Source organism: Lathamus discolor, chromosome 5 (genome assembly GCF_037157495.1).
Source record: "Lathamus discolor isolate bLatDis1 chromosome 5, bLatDis1.hap1, whole genome shotgun sequence".
Classification (NCBI taxonomy): Eukaryota; Metazoa; Chordata; class Aves; order Psittaciformes; family Psittacidae; genus Lathamus; species Lathamus discolor.
In genome coordinates this window covers 58336397-58364014 of record NC_088888.1, presented here as the reverse complement: position 1 = coordinate 58364014, position 27618 = coordinate 58336397, and the positions used below count along the sequence as shown (strand labels likewise).

At 40.0% G+C, this 27618-nt stretch overlaps 1 protein-coding gene and 1 long non-coding RNA gene across 7 annotated transcripts in view; one reads left to right on the top strand and one right to left on the bottom strand.

Moving 5' to 3' along the window:
- Nucleotides 1-1915: 1915 nt before the first annotated feature.
- CEP85L (centrosomal protein 85 like) overlaps nt 1916-27618 on the bottom strand; it is a 109366-nt gene continuing 83663 nt past the window's right edge. For 4 of the 6 annotated variants that reach the window (XM_065680997.1, XM_065680998.1, XM_065681001.1 and 1 more), the window contains 9 exons: nt 19552-19669; nt 17317-17493; nt 15008-15160; nt 14597-14751; nt 12887-13004; nt 12504-12554; nt 8351-8458; nt 7783-7996; nt 1916-6444 (listed from right to left, as the gene is read on the bottom strand). In XM_065680997.1, the coding sequence (XP_065537069.1) occupies nt 6281-6444; nt 7783-7996; nt 8351-8458; nt 12504-12554; nt 12887-13004; nt 14597-14751; nt 15008-15160; nt 17317-17493; nt 19552-19669 (1258 nt within the window). In that variant the 3' untranslated portion in view covers nt 1916-6280. The other 2 variants (XM_065680999.1, XM_065681002.1) reach the window with 2 other exon arrangements.
- Nucleotides 12931-15201, top strand: LOC136015267 (uncharacterized). Its single transcript, XR_010613136.1, has 3 exons — nt 12931-13142; nt 14086-14158; nt 15131-15201. It is a non-coding gene; the product is annotated as an uncharacterized LOC136015267 (long non-coding RNA).

Sequence of the window (27618 nt, the reverse complement as noted above, 5' to 3'; positions counted from 1 at the left end):
GGGTGGGGAAGGGGGTTGGCATCTCTGGGCAGCCAGGACCTACCTGTATTCTCAGTTTTGATGTAAGGGAGACAAGTTTTTTGATTCTATTTGGTTCCCCCTTGAGGAGTTTTCAGTTAGAAAAGTCTCTTACCACAACCTCCAGCGTTACAATTCACTTACTCAGCAATAAATACCATTTTTCTCAACCAGAACATGACAATGGTTTCCTTTTGCTTTCCTCCAGGCAAATGCTTTCACAGGTACATACACCAGTAAATCAGTCTTCTTATCTATTAATACCTCCGGGTGGCATTCTTCAGGGGAGCTGCCAAACTGCTCCTTAAAGAGCCATGAAGCATTAGCTGAACCTATCGGGTTCCTCACAAACTGTGCAGGCTTCAAGTCCAGGACCTGAGGCATGCCTTTACCTCTATGGAATTCCCACCTGTACACCAAGAAAAGAAAAAATAGCAGCTGCCCCCAAGGGGAGCTTAACTCACGCTAAGTAGGAAGAGAAATATGCATGTACCAAGTGTAATTAAACATCATAGGTAACAGTATACGCTTTCCCTTGCCACTTGGCTGTCCTCCAAGTATACTGAACCCATTCATTTACAAAACAAACGACCCAGTGCTGTTAGCACATCCTGCAGTTGCTTAATTTACATAATGTAGGCTACCTGCTGCAGATTTAGCTGTTGCAAGTTGTCCTCATTCAAGATGCTGTGGTGTTACGTGCAGCGTTCGTGCTCAACAGTTCACTTTTATCCACATTTGGAGTTGTATTTTGTTTGTGGCATAAAGGCAACAGAATATTTTCTACCACTACTATTGTTAGCAGTGCTTTAATCATGATACTTTGAAACCTAAACCTGACTTTGGGCAGTTCACAAAAGGTCACCCTCAGAAATCTTATGGAAAGTTGGCATGTGTGCAACCCTTTACATACATTTATGCAGGGCACAGAATGTTTTTAATTGAGCTAGAAGCCCATCTTTCAATGTTCAGTCACAAGCCTGGAGAAAAGCAAGTGATCTCTACCATGTATAATGCATTAGCTAATCAGAATGAACTTCCCTGTGTCTTTGAAAAGACAACATAGTGTCAACTTTTGTGCTCTGCGTGATGCAGTACAGATGGGGACAAGGGGAACGCCACTCTACACGCAAAGCTCCTTCAGCACTCAATGCTTCAAACAAGTTCTATCTACACTCTCTCACAAGGAACTGTCAGAAGAAACCATTCTGGGGTGACCCCACTTCACCTGGCACTTGTGAAGACTCCTGTCACGTTGATTACAACCCCTAACCTCTGACTTTTCCTCAGACTGCACTAACTTGACATGGAAGGGAAATCAATGTCGCTTCGTTGTGCTGGACTATACTGACCTGCAGTACTTCATGCAGCAGGGATTTAGGGATTTCTGACTGCCTTTACTGCTCAGTCTGACCAGCCATCCGCTTGTGCTAACTGAAAAGCAGTAATTAAAAACAAATGTCCTTTCTGATCACCAGTTTTCTTCCTGGTACCAGGCCCACTGCTGGTTTCAATTCACCATCCAATTTCATTTCTTGCCCTGTGTGACTGGCTTTGGGACTACCACGTTATTCCAAAGCTGATGAATCTTTCATCAACTTTGCTTTCATAACACTTCTACTTATTATGCTTTGCCAAATTAGTCTTTTAAAAACTCCTACCTGCAACATCTTTAATCAGCAACCAAAATGGATAACAGGTACAACTCCCTATAAAAGCATCAGGGACTTTACAAGGACCTCTGCTATAAAACCTTTTCATTACACCAAAACAGTAGTTTTGCTACCAAGACTTTTTGAAGATCTTTCACAATTACTTTCTTGTCTCCTGCCCTTAGTCCAGCTTTGGTCACTTCTGTTACTTGCCAGCTATTGGACAAATGAGAAACATGAAGAAATCAATTTTGTAACAAAATTTATTTTTGCTCTGTGGATACAAATCCCAAACATCAACAAACAAATTCCAGTGGAAAAATACCAGTCATTAACAATGAAAACTTTTATTATTATTTAATAAATAGAACTTTGGCATTCAAAATTCTAGCTGTAAACCCTACTTTAAAAAAAATTACAAAAGAGGCAAGAACAACAAGCCTAAAGCTGAGCCAGCCAGTGGCTCCTTTACTTTTTACAATGAACACATTGTGATTAAGTCATGACAACTCTATTTACATATGAGGTATTCTGAGCGGTTCACAAATTGAACCCAATTTACAAAACTACCAGTCTTCAGGGACTGATCCAATACATATGTCAGCTGTGCTTTTAAAAGGTAGCTCCAGACGCTCCTCCCCACTGAACTAATGATATACTGCAATTTATATACACAAAATGAACACATTATGGTTGGAGTTTCCTGCTCATGCTGCATACTGCAACCAGCCTAACATTCAAAGTGTACACCTAGTACCCAGTTTAAGTATTTCTGTTTCTAGACATCATGCAAGAGTTCTGACTACAAAAGCTTATGAACGAAGTATCAGTAGGTAAAGAAGAAAGCAAGGTGCAGTCATCAGCATCCTAGTAACTTCTCTAAAGTTCAAGGGGAATATACACTTCAGGCAAAAAAAGGCACAAAGGTATGCAGCTGTGGAATTAGTATTGCTAATGAGCTATGAGAAGAAATCATCCCTTTAGATAACGACCACTGATTTGTTTGCAGTCTAATGCAGATTAGTTCAGATGGTGTTTTTTCCCACTCAAGACAGAACTTCTCAGATCAATGAGAAGAGCTCAATTATAGTTCCAACTCCACCTGCATAACATCACTGGTAAGGACAAGGAAAACTGGAGCAAATTATGCTCCTGCAGAGAGACTGCAGCTTGCCATTGCTGCCTGTGCTAGGACACCAGGTCAAAGAGGAAGGGGTTTGCTTCCTTTCCTTGTGCTCTTACCCTGCAAGAGAAATGTCAACCCTCCCCTGCCTCCATTTGAAATGAAAGGTGGGCAGCAAGGGCAAAGGAAGGTAACCTTTGTAAGTGAAATGGACGAAATTTCAGCTCTTGTTAATGACTTCATGGCCACCAGCAGTTTCGAATGCTGGAGCCTGAGTGCATGGTTACAGCAACCTCCACAATTTCACGCAACTATCACACTACAAAGCTGCAGAGCAGGGGCGAGCAACCTAAATCACATTTACACAACTGAGCTGTGTTACTTCTATACTATATAGTAAATACATTGCATCACCTATAGCTTGTCCGAAGACAGTTACTCTCCAAGTCTTTTTCAAAATACATTCTTGAATACAGTAGTTACTGTAAATATCTTTTAAAGGATTGTATAAATTCAATCTGAAACTATACAGAACATTACTGTACAAATTTGCTGACAGCCAGAACAGTACAGTATCCATTCATGAGCAGTTGGTTTTCAGCTCTTACGATTGTCTAATAGCTACAGCAAAAAGTTGTCATGACTAAATCTAAGCAATTCCAATGTTAACATTCGTTAATCAACTCTGTATTAAATATGCTGAATGAGACCACACACACTACATTTTAACCAATTAAACAACCATGCATCTTAGACAAAGCTTATTCCATTTAGAGGCATCCATAAACTGATGCAGATATAATAACTGCTACTACTACAACAGGCCAAATTTTAAAAAACCAAAAGAAAATAGTGGATCACTGTAGACAGTCAATTGGTAGTCTGCATCTTTGGCTCATACATCCATCCTTTCTCTCCCTACTTTAATTTGACTGAGGCAGATAAACTCAGGGTTTTTTAAAATCAAGTGCTTTAAAGTCAACATAAATATTACAGGGTCCATAATAAAAATATGACAGTGCAAGATTAGAGCACTGTAATAAGAGTATTACAACTAAAATGGGTCCTCCTTTCTGAGGGACTTTCAACTAATACTTGAAGAGCATAAAAGCTCCTGAAGTGCTTTGCAAATCTAAAATTACTGATCCCAACTCTTCAGTACAGTATCGCCATGCAAGTGGAGGGATGGTGGAGGCACACCAGCCAAGTTGCCAGCTTAAAAGTTCAAAGAGACTCAAAAAAATCTCGTGTTCCTCCCTAACTGCTCTGTTAAAACTCCTTGTTATTTCCACCAAATTTAGAAAAACATGTCTCTTGTTAAATTTTTATAGGTACAACATTTCCATGTAAGGAAACAGTAACATGCAACTTGGGTGTTGCCTCTCCCTAATACTTCTAGTTTATTCTTTGAAATGCTATTGTTGAATTCTGATATGAGACAGATACCATGAACTGGAGACTACTATGTCACTGCAGGGCCACCACCACCAATGAACTACACCTAACGAATGAGCCGAGGCCCTAGTCACAAAAGCCAGGACTGTCAGAGGCACAGGAAACTGTGCAAGCCCATTTGTGCAAAGCAAGATCCTTGTTTTCAGTTTTGCACTAGTATAAAAGCACACCTTCAAACCTACAGAAAGAGCACAGAAATTTAAAACAAAATGGCCTGAGTTTCTTTTATCTTGAAGTAGACACACTACGCAATTTCACTTGAGACTCATCTAGATGCTGTTTTACTGCTCACAGGAGCTGAACCAGTCACATTAATCTATCTGAAAAATACCATGTAGCAGTAACATAAATAACAACTTTTTTTTTTTTTTCCCCACACATTAGTCCATGTTTCAGGATAGAGAAAATTGTCAAATAAATAAGTCCATATAGCTAAAAAATCAAATCACTAAATTATAAAAACAACATTAACTGTTCAACGATGAAAAGAAAGCAAAACATCACCAAGTTAAAACTGGTAGCCAGTCTACACTTCTATGCCTTTTTTTTTTTTCCTCTGTTAACACAAATATAATCAGAAAACTGAAGATATTAACACTTTTGCCATAAAAATCTTGCCCTAAATTTTCTTGGTTCTAATTGCTAAGCTTTCTAAGAGATTTCTGCCATTATTCACACTATGGGTCAGTTGACTGACTTGAACCTTAGTCATTTGAAACTTTCTTTTAATACCACATATGTAGGCTGATGCTCATACACAGTGTGATCTGAGAGTGGTTTTGCTCTTTGCAGGTATCTGTTTCCTTCAGTTAAATACTATTTTACACCACAAGTAACTGTGCAGCTAACTTGCAGCAATGTTCCAGGAAATCAGAAGCCTTAATGTCATCTGTCTCAGAGGACTGAAACAGCACTGCCAAGTGACACTCACTGAATAAACTATGGAACATGATCTTATTTTTTTTAAATATAATTGCTTCCTACATAAATGGAGAAATAAAGATTTCCCAGACAATGTGGAAAATTTTGCAGTCCTCAGATAACCAAATACTTAATACTGCTAAGTGGGAACATTCTGTCTTGAGCCCTAATTTTGCCAAGTGTCAAACATTCATTTTGTAGCTGTGGTAAAAAAACAGTTTGAGGTGGTTCACAACCACCTCAAAGGCCTTCAGGGATGGAACACAGACCACCCACATTTTAAAACTGAGATGACCTAAGGGAAAAGTAAGTATGGTACAAACACTAAAAAGTACAGCGGGTTTTTTCCCCAACAGCTGTGTACTATGCTGTATTTTCATGCCTTCCAGCTTCTCTGGGTTTGTAACAGACTTCACATTATCAAAACTTCTTACAGCAATGTGAAAGTGCTTAAAACAAGTTGAAAGCACTATATTTTATGGACTTCATTTGCATAAAGGAATTAAAACTTGGCCTTTTTCTGCTTTTGGACAAAAATGCTAGACATCCATTACTAAAACCAACATCTTCCCTGTATCAAATTTTTTATGAAACTTGAAGAGCAACTACATTTTGTAGTGCTCCAAGATTGTTGCAATTGCAATTCCTAAAGTGAAGTGCAGCTGCAAAAGACTCTGGCTTCCCCACACACAGCTATAGGTCCTTTGATACTCTCTAATTTCAAAACACACATAATCCCATACAAACCTTTGATGAAGGAAAGGTCTGAGAGTAGCAGCAGCAGGGCTGTTTTGATGCTCTGATTCCAGAACTTAGGTGAACTAATAAAATGAACCCTAATGAAGGAAACAGAGTGTCCAACTGAATCATTCTTCACAGCTTGTTCCTACATTCAGTAGTTTGGAGAAAAGGTTTCTTATAGTTTGTACCACTCTGTTCAAACAATGACTCTCCCCTCCCCAGCAGATTCTGGAGATTAAATATGCACAGTCCTCAGACAGATGCACATGAGGTGTTATTTGCAGTCTTCCAATATGGCTCCTTAATAGAAATGCAAAGACTTGTCACACAGCAGCATTTAATAAGTCATTTGCTACCAGATGAAATGTTGTCATTGAGTGATGCAATTGTCCCCCATATCCTGAGCATAACGGTCCGACATTATAGTCCTTAACTCATCAATATCTTTTCGTAACTGACAAACGTCCAAGAGCTTCTTTGAAAGGGTTTCTGTGCTGTGGTAATTTTCATTCTCTTCAGCTGAACAGCTTAGTGCTACAAGAAACAACACCCAAGGTTAAAGCTCTAGCAACTGTACTCTGTGAACTCTTCAACTAGTCAGTCCCCTTTGACATAAGGGGAAGGCCACTTTAATTACATCAAGACAAACAGGGCTTTAGTATGATGAAAAGCCAACAAAACATGGTACCATGTGAACCTGTAAGTCAATTCAGAGCCCATCAGTGCTCCTCTGAAAGACACACTTTTCTGAAGTCTGATGGATCTCAACAGCAGTGAAAAAAATGGGTAGAACTGCCATTTCATAGAAATTTTGAGGTTACTATGGCTGGTTAGAGAAGAGGGATAGGAGGGCTTTGGAAATGAGGCCATGTAAGATCATGACAGTACTACAAACATGCTGCAAACTATTCATCCTGCTGGCTGACAATAGCTTCAGGGACTTTGAGATGGGCACAGGCTGTACTCCTCAGTACTTTAGGAGGCTACAGTGCAGATGAGTGTGGTATGTAGTAGCTCTTGTGGCAGAGGACACTGTACTTTTACATTTCTACCTTGCTGATAGATTCACTGCTGAACTGGACCATCTGATTAATTCTAATTAACATTCAGAAACAATAGAATATGATATGTTCAGGTTAACACCATTTAATTGTCTCTTAAGCTTGTTAAAAGGAAAGACCTAACAAAGTCACTATGCTGAAGCTTTGTCTGACTGGTGTGCTTCTCATTTCCTTGGTTAAGTTTAACAGTTTAGTAAGCGTTGAATACAAGATGCGCCATTAATAGTACTGGAGATGAAGTTGCCTGGCACTAAACTTCTCTAACACACACAGACACCCATACCCCAAACTAGACATGAACATGTTCCAACAGTGGATGCATATTCCTACCACTTGACCCCAAAGACTTTGAAAAAAAAAAACCAACCCCACATGATATAGCCACAACAGGCCTCCTTACACTTCACCTCACTCATAATGAGTTTATAGAGCAGAATGCATTTGACAAAAAAGCATCCACTGGCCCTCATGGTGACTGCAGTGTGTTTCAGGAGGTAGGGATGGACACCTGGCTACACACCATTCTTTTCTAGGGGGTGAACATACCCATGACTGGGTCATATGAAGAGCCAGCTACAAGCTCTCCTGACTTGGCAAGAACCTCTGTAGTCATATGTATTTAATGGCCCAGGTGCCCTATAAGCCCAGCTTTTCTAGAGTGCTCCAGGCATACAGTTCACACCCAACTGCTCCAGTTGCATTAAAGGGAGACACTGGCCTGTCCAGCTGGCAAGTTCAAGCACTACTCAGCTAAACTGTTACTCTTCTGTGTCAAAACACTATCAAGCCTTGGAATGCCAACATCACTTACATCTGATTCCCAGCAGTAAGGAAAGGTTAGGCTCCTTGCCCTGAGCTCTCTGGGTAAGAATACTGCACAGTGCTTTCAAGTCAAACAAGCAATTGGACATTTCCTTGAACAACTGGTCTGCGATAGGCATCTTCTCAGATACTGGTTGCCTGGACTGCTCTATCTGACGCACCTGCTCCTTCAGGCAGGTGTTTTCTTCCATCAGTCTTTGGTTCTTCATGAAAAGTAAATGGGAAAAAGAGGAAAGTTAGTCTGCACCAGAAGTTTCCTGTTCCAAACAACACAATAATTAAAAAAAATTAATTTCCATGCATGTAATCCATATTTCTGTACCCCTTCAAAGAATGACAGATAGACAGCTTTTACATGGCTATTTCATGTTACCATTGCTTGAAATTCTTACTTCTTGAGGTTGCAAAGATACCTATTATACACCTGCATGGTAGACACTGCAGCACAGTTAAGTATGTAATTAAGCTCATAAAGCCCTACCATGGGATTTTATAACCATTCTACAAGGCACTTCCCAGCTGCTATGGTGAGGGGTTGGGTTGGAGTTTCTACTTACTTCAGAGAGAGCTTTATTTAACTGCTCTATATTCCTTTCTTTTTCTTCAAGCTCATTTGTCATCTTCTGAACAATCAGCTTTTCTTGCAGAAGCTTTTCTTGCATAGACTAAAACGAATCAAAACACAGGTAATGATTTTAAATTTTCCTACTTTTTATCAGCACTGACAAAAAAAGCATCCTTAGTAAATTTCTACATTTCATATATTTCTTGTTTCATATTAATTCTTAGTTTTTATTTTCTATCATGTTGCACCTGGTAACAGTCAGATGGACCCTGACATCTCACTGCAGATGTCATCTCACTAACACAGCTATTCCAAGTGTCAGTGAAGCCCTTTAAATAAGCAGTATCTGTTTAGAAACAAGACAACTGTATGTGTGCAAAATCTTACTCTAATATGGAATGCATGAAGTCTAAAATAACCATGTAATATTGTTTATTCTAACAAAAAAATTTCCTTTGAAATACACAGCAGATTAATGACAGCTAAGCTTCACTGTGCAATTCCAAGTTTGTAACTGGAGATTTTTTTTTTGCCTCTCCTTTCAACAAAGACTATGGCAGGACTTCCTTCAACCTTTTGTAACACAGAATTCACCTCACCTTCTATACAGCTGAGAAGAAAGCCTTTGACAGTTGATACACAGCAGCAACATCTTTAAAACCATTCACATACAAGATAAAACAGTCTACACAACTCTACTCTGTTGAAAAAACAACTGCAGACAAAAAAAGTAACTTATTTGTAGTTTACAGTGTTATTTCTAACAGATACTGTAATTGCTATTTAAGTAATGTAAACAGCAAATTTCTAGGATGCTGTTGTACTTCAGTATTGGAGCTTTCCATGATTGACTTCTAGACCAGTCACAAGCAGCAACAAATGAACAAGCACTGCAACATGGCATCAACTGCTGTCAATTCCACAGTTTTCACCTAGAGAGCTGAAACCCAGAAATCATGAGATATTTCCAAAGTGGATTTTTTGGGGGGGTGAATTCAGCATGCCCACAGGTGTCTGCTGTTAAAAGCACTCACATTTATTTCTCTAGTGGCTTTTAGATCAATATATATGTCTTTCAAGGTCATCTGGCCAAATTCAGAAAAAGGAATAGTCAAACCATCTTATCTGAATATTAATAACAATGAATAGTGATTATATAAACTCCTGAGGCTTTAAAACACGAGATATCTTTTCAGCTTTCATGAAGAAAAAAATCCTCTTTTGTTGTTAATGTTATTGCTCACAAATCCAACGTTGTGCTAGCACAGTGCACACAAAGTGTCCTCTCTGTCTCTAGCTCGGCACATTGATATGTAAAACCTGTTGCCCAATCTCAATTATAAAATGTGAATCCAATCTCATCACACTCAAAATACAGCTGAAGCACTGGTAACAACAGTGCACACCTTGGCACAGTTTTGACTGTAACCTTCCAAAGAGTGAAACCATACACCACAATGAGGGGAGGAAAAGGAGCATTTCATAAACCAATGACTCTCAATTTATGGAATGACACTGTCCCAGAAGAATGTTTTTTGGTTTTTTCTTTTTTCCCCTTCAATATCTGTAGGAATAATCCTAAAAATTCTTCAAAAGCAGACAGCTCTCCCATGGGGAATTCTAGATGGTAGCTTAAATAAAATGCTATAGAAAGATCACTCTTTCGTAAAAAGTATGTTTAAATTACTGCACCATGACTCTGTAACTTTAATCAAAGACAGAAAAACCCCCAAGCTCCCCTCTTGACAGAACTACAACAAACTTTGTCAATGTATGCTGGTTTGGGGGTCTTCGGAAAACTATTTAGCTTTGGAAAATATGTGGAATTTATTCTTGCGGGAGTTGTTCCTAAGATGTATAAATAGAACTTTCAGGTACCAGTACTGGGGACTGTATTGTCTACGTACAGGCCAGCCCTTTACCCTGTTGGTGGCCTAGAGAGTGGATGAGAAGCTACGTAATTGACTTGCCAGCTGTAAGAATTAGAACTGTCAAGAGGCAAGGCACAGCCAATACAGAGTGGAGTTTTTCATGGCCTTGCCACTCACAGGAGGTGTGCAGCCTTGACAGTATTTCCCAATGCATTCAATGCACTCACTGTGGCATTGCACAGTGAGAAAAAAAAAAGTACTTTCTTTTCCAGTTTTGCAATGAGTATGACAACAGTGCTAAAATATACTCATCACTTAATAAACACTAGCCCGCCCTCTTTATTTTCATATAAATAATAAGAATCAGCAGGCAGAAGCCAGAAACAACTACTTGTTTTAAAAAAACATTTGACCTGTTTCTCAGTTCATCCACACCACGCCCCTCAAAAGGAAGAGCTGAAGTAATGTGCATCCTAAAGATAAGCTGTGTGAGAAAGCACAGCTTCACACTCCAGCAGGAGGAAGGGGAGGAAGAAAGAAGGCCCAGAACCACGTCAAAGGAAACACCCTGGGCAGGGAGAGGGCAGGAAGTAGCTCTACTTCAGGCATTTCCTTTGTTGTCCTTGCAGATGAGCAGAACCTGTAACTGGTGTTGAGCAGTCTTCTTAAGTTTTTTAAAACTATCTACTGAGAAAAATGGCCACACTGCGTCAGACTGAAGGTGCCTCTAGCTCTGTCTGTGGCACTAAATGATTAGGAAGAAGAACAGGGCAACACAAGTGCCCCAAACACCCTCCCAGCTTACAAGTATCCTCAAATTTTAATAGTCTTTGATGAAGAGCACATGTTCAGGGACACCCAAAGCCCCAGTTACAATCCATGCCTTAGTACTAGCACTTACACGTTTCATGTTCATGTCAACACCAAACATTACAGGTTTGACTGTGAAGCCTTCCTGAGGATGGGCTCAGGTTGTGAAGACAGGTTCAGAAATATTACCTCCTCTAGTGTATTTTCAGAACTACATCAGCCATTAAATTTACATCACTTGCAAACTACTCCAAAATCAAGTAGAGCATTCCAAATTATGTGCACATGTTCAGCTCATGAGCTGCACTGTTTAACAGGAACTATTAGGTGTGGAAATCAGTGTTTATTTCTAAAAGATAACCTTGGCTCTAGTGTGCAAACAAGAAAGCACGTTCACTTAGTGAGTGTTATGCAAGCTGTTTTGGGTATCTTCATTATTTGGATACTAGCTCCACAGAAAGCTCCTTTCCACTTTGGAAGGTGCAGGCATTCAGCTGGTTGTTTACTACCATTTTGTTGTTCTTGCAAAGCTAACCTACACAGAGCCAAAGAAGAAGCACCTTCTTCATTCTCAAGGGACAACCCTGTATAACTTCAGTCCCTCTGGACAGCAAGGAAGCAAAAAGCGTGGAGACAAATGCCAATCTAGAAGTATGCAGAAACTAGAGTCTACTGAATTTTGCTTCATTATCGGCTGAAAACAGATGTTTGGTGTTTTAAATTGTCAGCTTTTTCAAAAGCAAGTTGTGCCTTCTTTGCTACAACCTGTATAATGTTTCCTTTTCTCCACAACAAACACTGGTCACTAAGTAACTTTGAAGTCTCAGGAGCCCAAGGTGTTAATCCGATCCACAGAGCTGCAACTGACTCCTAGCTGACAACCTCTGCTGTTTTGAAAAATCCTTGGCTCTAAACTAGGTGCCCAAGATCCGCCAAGAGAGTTAAGATATCTGAGTGAGTGATGTGTAAGAAACCAGTTGAACAGAAACTTTCTTAAATGATGTGTAATGCAAAGTGGTACAGTTTAGAAAGGTACCCGTCTCTACTACGCGTCTCAACAGTGAAGCTCCTAATCAATATCACCTTTTGTACTTTGGATATCATCTGAACCCCAAAGCTGGATAAGAGGCTTTACTGTTACTTACAGAGACAGTCCTTGCACTTGAAACAGGCAGCTCTGATACAACATCCACTAGACCAGCAGAATAAGGATACTACATAGCAATACTTTTTCACTTTATCATGAGCACCAGAAGTGCTAAACCATACAAACATCAGTGCCCACCACATTATGAGCCTGTAAGAAAATACATGTCAATTACAGGCCATAAGATTAAGTTCTTGGAATTTCTACCTTCGCCTCCTATTTGGGAAGATATTTGATGAAATTCATGCTTCAGTAATGTTATCTTTACAAACTAAGAATGTACAAGAGTAAACAACAGAATATATACTGTTCCTTACCTGAATGTCTAAAATCAGTCCAGCTATCTGATTTTGTTGATTGTCTATGACCTAGAATATAAAAGTGAGTAATGTAAAAGGCTGGAATCTCTAAATACTTTTTTGTTTGCTTGTTTAATCAGCTTACAGGTGTGTAGCCATAGATTTTAATGGAATATTTGAAAATGTAAATGACAAGAGTTTAACTGTCAGAACAGGAAATTCATGCAAAATAAACACAGTGAACAGAAACAGACAGATACCAAAAAGAAATCTGAATTAGCAACAGATGTGTAATTCTTTAGTGAGAAATTTATTTCTAAAGTAAAAAAAAAAAAAAAATAAAGAAAGAAATGCAGAACTCAAGGTTAAAGATGCCAACAACCGGTTACTTGCAGACTAACCTTACTGGCTTTCTCATTCTTTTCTTTGAGACATTCATTCTCAGTCTGAAGCTGTTTTGTGTCCAACATGGGAAGGCGAATACCATCTTCCAGGCATTTTTCTACTTTTTGTTGAAGGCTGTCATTCAACATGAAAGAAAAATTAAGTGTGCTGACAGAAACAAGGAGAGCTGTGTGTTCTAGTGAAAAATTAGACAGTTGCACCATCTTCCAACCAGAACTGTTAAACCGCACCTAGCAGAATCCAGACTTACAGGTGAGCAAACCAACAGTGGATGGATGATTGAAAAATCCTGAACTACTGAAGTGTCTGTGGCACTGTCAGGAATAGATTCATGCAGGAAAGGTTTTATGGGCCAGATTCTGTCCTACATCTCCCAAAAGGCACAGCTCCAGCAGCTCAGTGTAGGGAGAGAAGGCAGACGGGAGCAAAGAAACTTTATGGTTTTCACCGCTGCTCCGCGCTACTTTGGGGGGCAAGACAGCACCAGCACAGATCAATGGAGTCTTCAAACCTCCTAAACTTACAGGTGCTTTAAAATCAGACTCTCTTAACGGGGCAGACACAACTCAAAGTGGAGTCCAGAATGAGACGTTGCACTGACTACTGGTGGCCTACCACTTCAAGCCCCCTGTGAGTTTTAAGAAGGAGCATTAGGAGTCAGCCGCTCTTGCCAGCTGCTGCCACACAAGGGAGCATAATCTTCAGACCCTCTGCAGTTTAACTCAAGCTCCTAGGTGTAGCTAGAGCCTTTGCCTGCTTACCTTGTCTCAGAAAGGAAATACATTTTATAAGTGTTTATCTTGCTGTTTAATTTAGAAACCAGAGGCCACCTCAACTATTTGTTGGCTTTCAGGAAAGTCAAAATGATCCCCCTCTAGATTACCAAGGCAGGAAGAAAAAAAGGCCTTTCATTGGTAAGAGGGAAACAATGTGTCAACAATTCGGCTGGCAAGGTGTCCCTACCAGCTTTCCTTTCATCATGGAAACACTTTCAGTCTCCTGTGGCATGCACCTTTAACCAATGGAGGGAGGGTGAACTGTAGTAACACACACATAAATTACTAAAAGTCACTCTCTCCTTCTTCCCCCTTCCCCCTCTAAAAACGTTAGTGTTTAAGTAGCTCCCCTGATATAAAATGTCTCCAGGCCTCATCTGGAATCTTCTCATGGATATCTGTCCCATTTCTTTTTTCAGTTACAGAAGTTCAATGGCAGCAGATCAGCTACATCTGATTCTCCCTATAAACACCACCATCCTCAGTGAAAAGGTAAACAGCTACAGTTTATTTAAATATTTGACTCTTCCCTGATACACCTGTCAGCTATTTCCAGGGAATTTTTCTACAGCTGGTGGCAGGATTAGTTACCAAATAGGAGTGCTGACAGCTCCTATGCAATGCCCCTTTGCTGCACATGTTTATTCCATCCTTTATCTGACAGCAGGGATGCCATTGCAGTGGTGTTCCACATCTTTAAAGAAAGGCAGTGAAGAGTGTTTTAGTCAGGCTCTTCTCTGTGGTATTACTTCCAACTTGACACAAATAAAAATCTTGTTGAATTGTACCGCATTACACTGTCATTCTGCATAGCAATACCTGAAAAATCACTAGCATTGTGACAGATTAAGAGTGCAAATAACATCAGGTCTGGACATCAGGTAGGAAAGTTCATTTGTTTCCAGGCACAGCCTAAGCAGCTGTTCATACCTCTGTACTGTTGTGACCAGCTCTTTTTCTTTTTTCTTCTGACACACCAGTTGCAATTCTCTCTCTCTGCACTGCGATCGGGCCTCTCCAAGCTTCTTTTCTAACTCAGTCATTGTTTCTTGAAGTTGCTTGTTCTTCTCTTCTAGAATTTGCAGCTAACATACGTTACATTAGTTAGACACGATACCACATTTGCAGGCCTTACAGCAGGCCACAGCCTTGCAGTTACCTTCTGCATAATCTTAGGCCCATTTCTGAGCATGAGGAACCCTAGTAGCTACAAGTGCTTTCTAAAACATTGAAATACCTCCCTTCCTAAACAGAGGGAAAAATGTTAAAAAAGTAAATGTTTGACAACAGACACTAGGCAGCTTAATTGTATTTTTAAAAGGTAAACCAAAACCCCTTTACCTGTTTAGTCTGCCCTTCTATATCATCCAGCGTTGGCAGGTCTGCCAGGTATTTTTCTAAGGTTTCAATCCGTCTCTGTTTTTCTTTGTTTTGCTCAGACTCCTTCTGGCATTTTTTTTTCAGGCTATTAATGTATCGGTCTCTAGTTTTAAGCTGGAAGAAAGGAAGAGTACATGTTTTACGATTACAGTGACAAATAAACCTGCTTTGGAAGCAGAGGCTGGTCATTCTTCAAGAATTGTACTCTCAGCTGCATGAAAGGGTTGGTTACTACAAAAAACAAAACCAAACAATGATTAATCCCAGCAGCTCCAAGTCATAGACACACATGTAACCTCAAACCACAGTTGCTTCACCTCTCTCCAGAGCACTCCACCTGCCTTGTGAACTAAAAAAACAATTCAGTAATTAAAAAGATTCTTAGTTTTCCCACCAATGGAGATGTTCATATGCAACAAATGGTCAGGAAATATTTTAGTCCATCCTCTTCCTCTGGCCTAGGAAAACAAAAGACAGGGACCAAGAACTTCACCCAACAAGAACTGGAGCCAAAAACCTGACTTTGATGCAGTCTGACAACTACATCAGAGGACATCAGAACAGTGGCTTTTTTAACACCTTTTCAATGTAAATCTTAACTGTCCACCAGCCTGCAAAAGGTTTTTTATATTGTGTTATCTTTGCCTGCATTCCTGGTACTTACTTTGCTTTATTACCTAAGTCAAAAAAGTGGAAGGCAGGGGAGAAAAGAGTATTTTCCAGTCACAATGAAATTTAATGAGAAACAGTATCTTTACTGCTTGACTAAGGTGTAGTAATTCACAGATAACAAACACTTGTCACTGTAGTAAATGCTAAATGTACTTTTATTTCAGTGCTTCAGACATCCATCTTACTAAGAAACAAATGTATGACACTGTCAATGTCAGAGCTCACTAACAGAGCGTAATGAAAAGTTTAACTCAGTAATATGTGGGATTTTTTTCCAGAGATAGCCTTCTAGGTGGGGCACAAAACTCATGACTGCCAAAAGGCTGGGAATCTTTTTATCTTTCATTTTATCAAGACCTCAAAACTGAACTTAAGGCAGTGATATAAATGCACACACGTAAGCCAGTGTTGCACTGTCAGAATTGCCAGGAGTCTGACAGTTAGCTAAGTGAATCCTTTCTCTGTTTCTCACATACCACTAAGGATGACATGCTGACCAGTCAGAATACTCCAGTACTCGTGTGACAAAGATTACATGGTTTCCAAATCTTCTTGTCCTGCATACACAGCATAGGGAATTTCCTCAGCTGCAACCTCTCTCCTTCTAATAGCTACCATGTTTGCCTTAGATTCCTCCCACCCTCTCTAAATCCCCAGCACCACCCCTAGAATTCTTTCCACCTTCTGCTGAGATGAAAAAAATTTGTTGCCTTTTTTTTTCCCTTGCTGTTCACTCTTGCTGACTCTGCTGAGGGGAAAACAAGCTTTGGATTTTGTTGTTTTGTTGGTTTTAAATTCCTCCTCCATACACATGCTGCTGTGTGTTAGATGCCACTTAATTGTTCCTATCCCTGGCACCTACATTAATATTAATACAAGCCCAGTAATAAGGCCCAGTGATGAAAGAAGAGAGTGTAACAGTGACAACGTATCCCTAGACCACTTAATGGAACCACTTGGTCGATAGCGTATTCTTGCTTGCAATAAAGGCAGGTTGTCAGACATTCAAAACTTCCACTGTATATTGCTTCAGCCTCCAAAAAAAACCCCTTGTCAAGAGAGTTCTAAGAACACAGCTATCTAAGCCCCTTCCTTCTATGAGACTAGAGTCTACTTTGCACATACTCACAAAGCTACAAGAGAATCGCTCCTGCTGAGTGGACACGTAAAGGCTGGTTAAGTGCATCTCAAATCATGAGAGCCCCATCTACAAACCATGTTAAAAATAGGCATTTAATTTTCATACTTTCTGTGTTTTTAAACAACATTTACTGTAGTTATACTTCAAGCTACACGAATTCTTAGAGCTGAGCAGCTTTTCTTCAAGGCAAGTTTAACTGATACCTGGTTAAAACAGTTGTCAAGATTGCTATTTCATCTTGTATCACTTCTTGGAATGCATTAACTACAAGCTCAGATTTATCCATTGCCAACACCTACAATCACCATCTATCAATTTTTTGATCACAGGTAGTTTATCTACCATTTGAAAATAGCTCATCAATGCACATACTAAGCTGCTTTCTAGCAAAACAAAACATAAACTGCTTTAACAGTGTGCTAACAAAAGGAAACTTGGCACATGGAAAGACACTTACTTTCTCCTCCATCTTCTTTTTGTCCTCACTGGATTTGTTTGAAATTAGTTTTACAAATTCACTGAGTTGTAGTTCCGTATTTCCAGATGCTACAAACTTTCGCTCAAGCTCCTCAAGGTAGGATGCTGATCTTTCTGAAACATGAGGCTGCAGTGGTGTGCTCTCATACTGTGGTTGCTTATGAAAAGAAAGAAAATAATCATAAAAATGAACACACACAAATCACCGCATAATTGAGCGGCACAGCAGAACAGAGTCCTGCATTTTTTCCCCACTGCCAGGAAGGGTGGGGTTTGATTTTCAAACATTGAAACACATGGTAACAGCATGTATTTCAGGGATCTGGAGCAAAAATTATGAAAAAAAAAAAAAAAAAAAAGAATCTGGACATATTTACATTCACAGCACATGGAAATGAACAGTGTGGGGCCACTTTCCCCCACAGATTTCTGGCACAGATGTGACTTTTTCAAAATGAACCCCTTGAAAAACCAAACAAAAAGTGTTTTCAAAACAAATCACTGCCATTGAATTATCATACCATACCCTAGGAGAAAAAACACTCTATTAAATGGCTATGAATATATTAAAGTAAAAGATGCTCCAATCTCAAGATCTTTCAAAAGCAGAACATTAATACTGGTCAAACCCTAGAGCTATCGCATGTGAGGTGCAGAATGGTGCAGGGACAAACCTGAGGCTACAGCTATCAGAAGGCAGGCCACCTATCTTCTGCCCTGTATACCAAACCCCTCCTCCCTTTCCATTTAATGAAGTTCAAATTTACTCTTCCACCTCCACTGCCCACAGACAGACAAGGACAAAACGGAAATCGCTGCATGTAGGATAAAAAACGAGATGCATCCCATTTAGGCCTTCAGTTTCAAGATTCTTTAAGCAACATAAATTGGTATCTTTAAAGAAGTTATAGACAGGTTTTTTCAACTTCAGCAATGCATTAAAAGAGATTAAAACCTCCATTAAAGTAGATTTGCATTTGTAAGCTAATCTTATGGAAGACACACAAATCAAACAGAAATCCTATTACATTATAAACTTTTGAACTCTTTGAAAGATGAATGTATCTGCTGCTTATTTGAAGTCTACTATGGCATACTAAGATATGTAAACTAAAATTTCAGTTTCTTCAGTATTTTTTTCCCCTCCATAAACCTTTATCTTGACAGAATTTTGAAGCATTTTATAAAAAAAGGACTTCTGAAAGCACCAAAAGCCACATTCCTATATAACTAAAAAAGTTTCTGGGTACCTAACTTCACACTGAGGCTTCACTGGAATTTCTCTCCTGTCTCACACAAACCAGATTCTCACCTGATGCACAGCTGTGCTACTCCAAGGACATAATTAATGTCATGCTGAAGTATGCTAGCTGAGATCCTGGTGCAGCATTTTTGACAGAAAAAGATATGGTAGTAAAAGGGGGACAAAAAGATATTTCTCTGCATACCTGCCTCTAACATTCTCTTTTTCCACTGCATTTTAGATATGTCAAGGTCTGGAGATGGAAAGTGTGTACTAAAACAGGGCAGCAGCCACAGTCCTAAAATCTGCATTTCATGGTTAGCCTATGCTAACCATGAAAAATGCTTTACACTTTCTGTTACTTGTGCTAGTTAGATAAAAAACAGGACAGGTATGCCCAAAATACCACCACACATTCCTTTTCAGAGTAAGTGTTCCCTAGAAGTACTAATCCATATTCTTTTTAGGTGTCTTGTGCAAAGTTATTCCAGCAGTCTGTTTGCCTTCTCACAAGCTTCTCACTAGACTTTCATCTAGTCTATCGATGCAGCCTAACCACTCCTTTGGATAGTAACTCCTTCTCCTCTTCAGAAAATTTTTCATCAATTGTTTTTAGATAATCCTCCTATCAAACTACTTTATTGCCTAATATCTCCCTGTATAACTGTGCTACATGCACTCTGTTAAACCCTTATTTGTACGGGGCAACAATCCCTCATTCTTACCCCATTTTTATCAGATTTCAAAACAAGTATGTACAAAATGTTAATGTAACTTAGATTTCTGCGAATGTAAGGTAAACTACAACACTCAGGAGTATTCTCCTCCATACAAATTATGGCTGTACAATTACACAACCATCAATAATCAAAAAAGCTCCACGTTTTGGCCTGCAGTAAGTTGTGAACATGACTTTAGGCATCGGTTACTGGGCAATGGAAAGCTTTGCTGAAAGAAAAATATCCATTCTACCTGCAAATTAGTCATGTAAGGTTCTTCGCAGTTCACAAGATGGCTCAGTCTTGCATGTTGAGCTCGTAATTCATTCTCCCTTATCTTCTGATGCAAACTGTTAATTTGCTGCTTTTGCCTGTAATACACAGATTTTGTTTGAAAAGAAAAAGAACGGAACAGAGATTAAAAAGACATAGATCTTAAGACTTACACTGAAGAATACTGTAACAATGCTATTTGACTATCCTGGGTCTACATTACTGTGCGCATTTTCCATCAGAGCCAGACAGCAACTAGTCTAGTTTACCACTAGAACTGGAATCTCATCAGGTTATGAGCTATTAAACTACAGTTGCAATGCAACTTTCACTTAAGTACACCCCAGAGAACCAGTACTCAGGTGGCAATAATAAGTAAATCTTGTAGATTTGAAAACTTTATCAATTTTGTGGGAGGCTTTAGTTGTCATTTGCTCATAGGGCCAGAAGTGTAAACATGAAAAACTACAGAGAAAACAGGATGAAAACAGAAACCCCTCACACCTTCATTTTACTTGGATTTCTGTTTAGCCGCTCTCTGCCAGAGCTGACTTTTGACACAGGTTTAAAAGACTTCTAAATCAAGGGGAACAAAAAGTCATTATATAAGACAGTCAACACAGCTTTCCAGGAAAGTCTTTCTTTTTGCTTTGCTTAAGATTTTCTCAAACAACCGCTTTATATAAGATGTACCATACCCCTACGGTAAAATAGCATACTGCGTACTAAACCAGAATTAACCTCTTGCAGCAATCACTTGGCCAGTGTACAGCAGAAACAGTATCACTATTACTTCACTATTTAATTATATCACAAATTGTATCACTATTTAAATCATGACTGCATTTGAACTAGCATGACTGCAGGGCAAATACAAACCAGGTCTCAGCCCCTGCCCAAATCAAAGCCCTGTGAGGTGTGCTGTACTCTCTGTGGAGCAATGGGAACCTCAGTAACTGATTCTAGACTGGAGTTGTCAGCACCCATCAGAAACACACACAGCAACCTTCTTAATAAACTTAGAAGGAATTCTGTGCACTCCTTTAGTTTCCCTTTTTCCCTCTTGTTTTATACTAGGATGTATTTGCAGGCAAGCAGGCAAACTGTTTCTCAAAGCATCATCTCTAAGCATGCAGTATGATTGGCTTTTATGGAAATACTGATGCTGAACCAAAATGAGAAAACCCAGTCTTAAGAGGGGATAAACAGCAAATGCAGGTTAACTTCAAGGGAGAAGAACTGCCTGTGCGCACACTGGAAAAGCAAATCCTCCTGAAGTACAGAAAAGGACCAAAAGTCGGTTTGCTTTTTATTAAAAATCTGGGGAAGACCATGTTGAGGAAGAACATCTTGGAAATATCATGAGTATACAAAATACATACTATACAATCTGTAAACTAACACAAAAGATGTATTAGTTGAAAAGACACCAACTGCAAATTTTGAGAAGAAAAATAAGATGTGAAAACCCAGTTAAAGGCAGTATTTTAGCTACATACATTCTCCCAGTCATCAGCCAACTGTATCCCAATTATTTGGCTCACAAGAGGAATTTATTATTTCCAAAATAGCAACTACATCATAAGCTAAAACTTTTAAGCTATGCACATTACAGAAGAGAAGATGCACTCCTGTGGAACATCCTTATTATATTTCCCTATTTTTATACCCACAAAGAATAGCAATGAATGAAAAATCAGTATAAACAAGTTACAATTTGGTAGTCCCTTAGAACAATTTATTTAATGCAATTCATAAAAACAGATCAACTGGATGTATTTATGTGATTCCATAGTAAGTCTTAAAATACTCTGTATCACCACAGGGGATTTTGAGTTTTCCCTCTTCCATTCCAATATCTAGATGAAACAAGCTTGTACAAATGTAAAAGGAGTATCTAACACTGAAAGTCTGTACAGTTTTGGTCTGTGTCCCTGTGATGGCACTACAAACAAAAAGCTGCAAACTTATTTTAGAAGAAACAGATTTGCAGATTACGTAAAAGAATATGCTCTTAACTTATAACAGATCTTATATGAGCTCAATAGTTTGTATAACTGTATGAGAAAAGAGAAAGCCTTGATGACCTTTGTGCATGCTTGGTCACAGATATCAAAATTATTTAGTATGAGTTGTCTTAACCTATGAACAGAAGGAATTTTAATTTTTTTATCACCTTATTACTTACTAGACAGATCTATTAAAATACCCTTGCCCCACGTACTTTAAAATCACTTATCCATCTGTCACTTATCCCTTGAAGGCACTAAGTGATTTTCTGTTTGTGGCTGATTGTAACTTAGCAGTGCCTTCCTTCACTTCACTAGCTTGAACTAAACACTACAGGCTGGAGTAAACATTTCAGAGTATTTCTGAACTTCCAGTGTAGCTTGAACTACATTACCGTATTTCCTTTCATAATCCTTTTCCTACCCTACCAAATCCCTGCAGGAAAAAAGGTGAGACAAATTAATCCGTGATGAAACAGAGCTGCTCTAGCACAGAGTGTAACCAGCTTGCCTCTTTTCACTCTGCAAAGCATGAAACTCTCCACTGTTACAAAACCTTGCCAACAAAACACACCATAGAAATATTTTAAGGCTGTGTAGATCCCACACAAAACTTCTTTGCATAACTGCCTCTCTGAAAATACCATTAACCTCATGGCACCCAGGAAAAAAATTCTGAAAACAGCCCAGCAGTCACAAGCAGAACAGAAGATAAACACCATAGAAACATATTTACTATTTACATACAATCCCGTAAGTCTTTGGAGACTTCATACCAGATGCATTTTATCACTGATGTTCTCATATGCTAAGACAGTTTTAATCCTCTGTTAGCCCACTGCTGTTACTATTAATCCACTGCATAACCATAGGCTGTGAGCTCTATTTAAAGGGAATGTGGAAAGTTCAAATGGTTCTCACAAACACAGCTCACGTATTACAGCAGGAACACTATCCCCAGAAGCCTCCCTAGCACCAGTCAATCATCCCAACACTTTCAAAAAGAAAGCAAACCAACCAGCCTTCAGCATTTAGGTGCTTTCAAGATTCTGCTCAGATACATGACAACTGCCCCTCTGAGTAGGCCAAAGCCAGATATAAATGATCCTGAAACCGAGGTATTTTACCTTCTAGACAGGTATACTCTCATGAGAATGATGCTCTCACTTTGTATGTTTCTACATGTAGTGTTTATAACCTCATACGCATCTGTGCTCACAGAGGGCCAGAGTACAGCAAAGTGAAATTGTCTAACTGCTGTGACCAAAGTCTCCTCCATTCTTCCCTTTCTCTACTGCTAGCACCACCACGTCTCCCCAGGGGTTCAAGAAGATTAAAAAACCCTGTATTAACTCCCCTACACCTTCCCTCCCCCTGACACTGGAGTTATGCAGCTGCACTTACACTGCACCTACTCTTTTTCCTGTAACTCAGCACAGGAATTTCCAATCACCCAGTCTTACACAGGACTGATGTGTCCAGACATTGAGTTCCTCAACCTTTTGTGATTCCAGAAGCCATCTGCATACAAGTGGGCACAGGCTGTGGCCAGAGCTCAACATACGGAAGAATCCGACAGAAGCCCAACCTTGAGATTTGCATTTACAGAAACCAGACTGTAGCTCACGCAACCAGGTTCAGTGAAATTACTGTGCCTAGGTACCATGGAAACTGCTCTCCTTCACAAATTCCCTATTCTTTTTTCCATGAATGAGTGTTACAATTCTATGTTGATGGCAAAGTAAGAGTACATTGCACATTATGTAAATGTCATGGCACTTCTCACATGGCTTCATTCAACTCCTTTGTTCAAACAGAAAACACTCTTTTACTTCAAGTGTCTGCCCTGACACAACCCTAGCTCTTCCCCTCAGACTTAAAGAGAAAAGGAGGCAATACCCTTCTCTAAGGTCATCAGCCAATCAAAGGGACATAGAGGGTGGAGAAAACTTTGTTAACAAAAAAGTCGCAAAAGGCAGGGATGAAAAACATCTTTTTTGGGAGGGATATTTACAAGTATTCCTTATTTAAATTGATGTTTCAGAGGAACATGTCATGAAAAGTGTATAAACTTTAACTCCTCCCTGTGCTGCTCCCAGGTACATTCTTATCGAAGGAATGCAGCTGAAGCGACAGGTTATCCAACATACTTGACTTACGTGGTGGCTACTTGGTCTATGGTCCCCTATAGGCAGCTCTTTTGTCCCAATTCCCATGTTAGCTATTTACATTCTAGGTAAGTTACTTATGAAACCCTACTATTTTCACAAAGTAATGACTTTGGCTTACGTCCAGTCGTTGTAAAACACACACACCTTTTGTTCTCTTTTCTTCTGCTTCCTCAAACATTCATTATTTTTGCAAACAAAATTTCAAGGCTCGGCTTTGTTTCACTACTGCAGATCAATGACACTTTGTAAGGAAGGAAAAGTTAAAAACCTGTCATGGTGGATGGTACAATTCTCTTTCCTTTCCCAGGATTACCAACTATTATCCCTACAGGAACCGATAGCACTAGAGAATAGGCCACCTGATGAAGATGTTGAATCTGGGTAATTATTTTTATGGTGTTTAAGGAGAGCAGCTCCCCTTATCTGACTTCCTGCCTGCCACAGATACTTTCATTCCCACACAGTAATTTGTGCTGAGCCCAACAATTTAAATCAAACCAAAGCATGTCAATCATCAGGAAGCTAAAAGCCCACAGTCAAAGGACTGAAAGCGATGAAGTGAAATATGTCAGCACAGTTCTGACAGGTCTCTGCCAATGTCCTGCTGATGAAAGAAAAAGCCCTTGATCCTAAATGCCACTGTGGTTGGGGAGAAAGTCAATTCTGAGCATCAAGTGTACGAAAAGGGTGGTTCACTAAATCTAGCTCAAACTTCTATCTTTCTGATGCTAACGGAAGGGGGGACAAAAGTCAATCCCAGAATACTTTCAACCAATTACACATCTAAGGAAAAAAACCACTTTCTGAGCCTTTGCAAACTGCAAAAGAAGAGCCCACCAACTATCCTATTTTCTTGAAATGACCATTAGCTGTGACCTAACACTAAGTAACTGTTTCTAGCTTGCCTAAATCCAGGTCACTTGCAGTTGGTATATGCAGATGACAAGAAGAAAATGCACTAACACTGTGCTGCCCTGTCTGTTTGCAGAGAGGCTGTTGGCGTCCTTTCTGGGTCCTGGTGCTTTCAGCATCTCACTGGACCACGGATTCATGCTCTCTGGCAATCCCTGGCCCTTGTAGGGCTGGAAGGGAGGGAGCAGAGTGAGGAGTTACTGAGGTTGAAGGAGCTGTAGGATAAAAATCAAGGACAGGCTTGTGGTAATATGTGGACCTGTTAGAGTGAGTCCAGAGGAGGGCCGCAAAGATGCCCAGAGCACTGGAGCACCTCTCCTATGAAGACAGGCTGAGATAGTTGGGCTTTTTCAGTCTGGAGACAAAAAGACTCAGGGAAGACTTTATAACAGTTTTCTAGTACCTAAAGGGGACTTACAGGAAACGTGGAGAGGGACTTTTTCCAAAGGCTTGTAGTGACAGAACCAGGGGGAATGGCTTTAATCTGAAAGAGGGGAGATTTAGATCTCGTTAGATACGTAACGAGTTCTTCCCTACGAGGGTGGTAAGACACTGGAACACAGTGCCCAGAGAAGCTGTGGCTGCCCCATCCCTGGCAGTGTCCAAGGCCAAGTTGTACAGGGCTTTGAGCAACCTGGTCTAGTGTGAAGTGTCCCAGACTGTAGCAGGGGATTGGAACTAGATAATCTTTAACTTCTCTTCCAACCCAAACCATTCTATGATTCTATGAATATGAACAATGCTGGCCCAGAGTAAAACTCTGGGGCTGGTCCCTAGAGCTGGGGCCCTGTAATAATGCTGAAGAGACAAGAGCCCAGGCCAATACTGCTCTGGCTCTCCTTCCCCTCCCTAGACATGGTGGGTACCATGCAGCCAAGCTGCCATCACTGGAACAGGGACTTCTGCTGCGGCCCTTCCAGCAGTGCTATGCAATCAGTCTGCAGATCACACCCAGACTGCACATCAGCCAAGGGAGAAAGGCAAGTCAAATACTGGCCTCAGTGATAAGAGCACCACCTTACTAGGACATTCGTATTTAAAGGTCAGACTCAGAAAACTCTTAAAGGTGGGCTAGGGAATGACCAAAAAAAGGCTTCACATGTGTGTTTCAATCACGTGTCTGCTAAATTTGTAGTCTCTGCCCACAAACAGTGAGGAGCTGCTTCTGCTGGTGCATATTCCCTGTGCCACTATTATCTGCAGACAAACATGGCAGCCAAGCTCCCCTCATCCTGGATGACTGTGACTCTACTTACAAAACTGGCTAGAATCCAGAGGAAAACCACTGGTGCCACTTCACACTAACTGGATCCATAAAATGAGTAAAAAAGAAGCTACAGCCATAAGAGTAAAGTATCAATGTGTGAGGCAGATGTTGATTTTGATTCATTTGTAGTTCTGTCCTTGAGCTCAAAAAATCCCCTTTGAAAGCTCACCACGCACAAGCCTGTCTTCAGAGACCAGCATCAATAATAAATAAACTGCTTAATATACAAACTGCTTCTTTGTATGTCTCAAAAACAATAGTAGGACATAACTGACATTCACTTCATTTTCTCTTATTCACACAGGACAAGCCAACTGTGGACACATGCTTACAGTCACTCACACATGCATTCATCTGGAAATAAACTGCATTTTCTTCAACCTGGGATCAACTCATCTATTCTCCATAAACTCATCTTGCCCTTCACTTACTCAAACACAAAAAAGCCTTTAGAAATCCATGTCTGTCAGAGAAACACTTCCTCCCCTCAACTTTTAAGAGATTTAAATTAGTGTAAATCTAGGTGCCCCACTACACTACACAGTCCCGCTTCTATTAAATCCCTCTATCTTCTATAGATACAGATCTAGTATCTACAAAGACTTCGGGAACATTAGAACAGCATTTTCTCCACCACTAAAGAAGGGACACTAGTAACTTCATAATAAATCAAATGACAATCAATGCTTACCTTAAAAAATTTTGAGTTAGTGAGGAGTTGCTTTATATAAAAATGCCTGAGCAGATTTCCTCAGAATTGGGATGCAAAGTACAATGTAATATAGATCCTTCTGTATTACAATTTATTCCACACAGCAGCTGGAGATATGCTGCTTTGTTTCGTTGCTTAAGAAGTTGGATACTAACTTTTATATCCCTTTGTTCTAAAGGCATGATCCCTTGGGACCACAAGTCCAAACGTGCGGAGCACTGATAGGGAAAGAGATCAGTAGTAAAAAATGTCCTAAAAACAATGGGAATATGTTTTCCGTAATTTGGAAGATAATGCCAAGGAAATCCAACATCAGCAAAGCACTTGAGAAAAGATGATCTCAAACTTCCTATGCAATAAAGTCTGTTTTAAGAGCCTGCAGTTCGAAGTGAACTGCAGTCACAAGTTATCCTTAAGAGAAGAAGGGAACACTACCTCTGAGAGTCAAGAAGTGATTTTTGTTCTGGTTCAACTGTTTTTTTAAAATGACTTTTCCAAATTCGTGGAAGTTTGAAATGCTAGCCTGACTCACGGGAGGTAGCTAGTGCTGAATCAAGGCAGGCAAAAGCACAACCAACAACAGCATGCTGTGGGCTACTTTGTCAAGGGGGTGTGTGGCATGAGTGGGACACATTGTCTGCTCAGAGGACTGCACCCTCCCTTCCCATGGTGGGAGGTTTTCAATTTCTGCAGTCTCCCAACAGGATGAATACAGAGGAAGCCTTGTACCTCCCTGCTGTTCTCAGCTCTGCCAAATACCAGAACTTTCTAAAAACATTTACATCTACAGAACAGAAAAGAGCTTGGCACCAGTTCCACAGACAATGACCTGGGATTGCAGCTGACCAAACTACACAATGTTACACTGCAAGAAGCAAACACTACACAAGCATGGCCTGTGAGAGAAATGAGCTGCCCAACCAAAGGGAGGCCTGGACTGGCCAGTTTGGACACTGCAGGCAGGTGAGGTGCACTA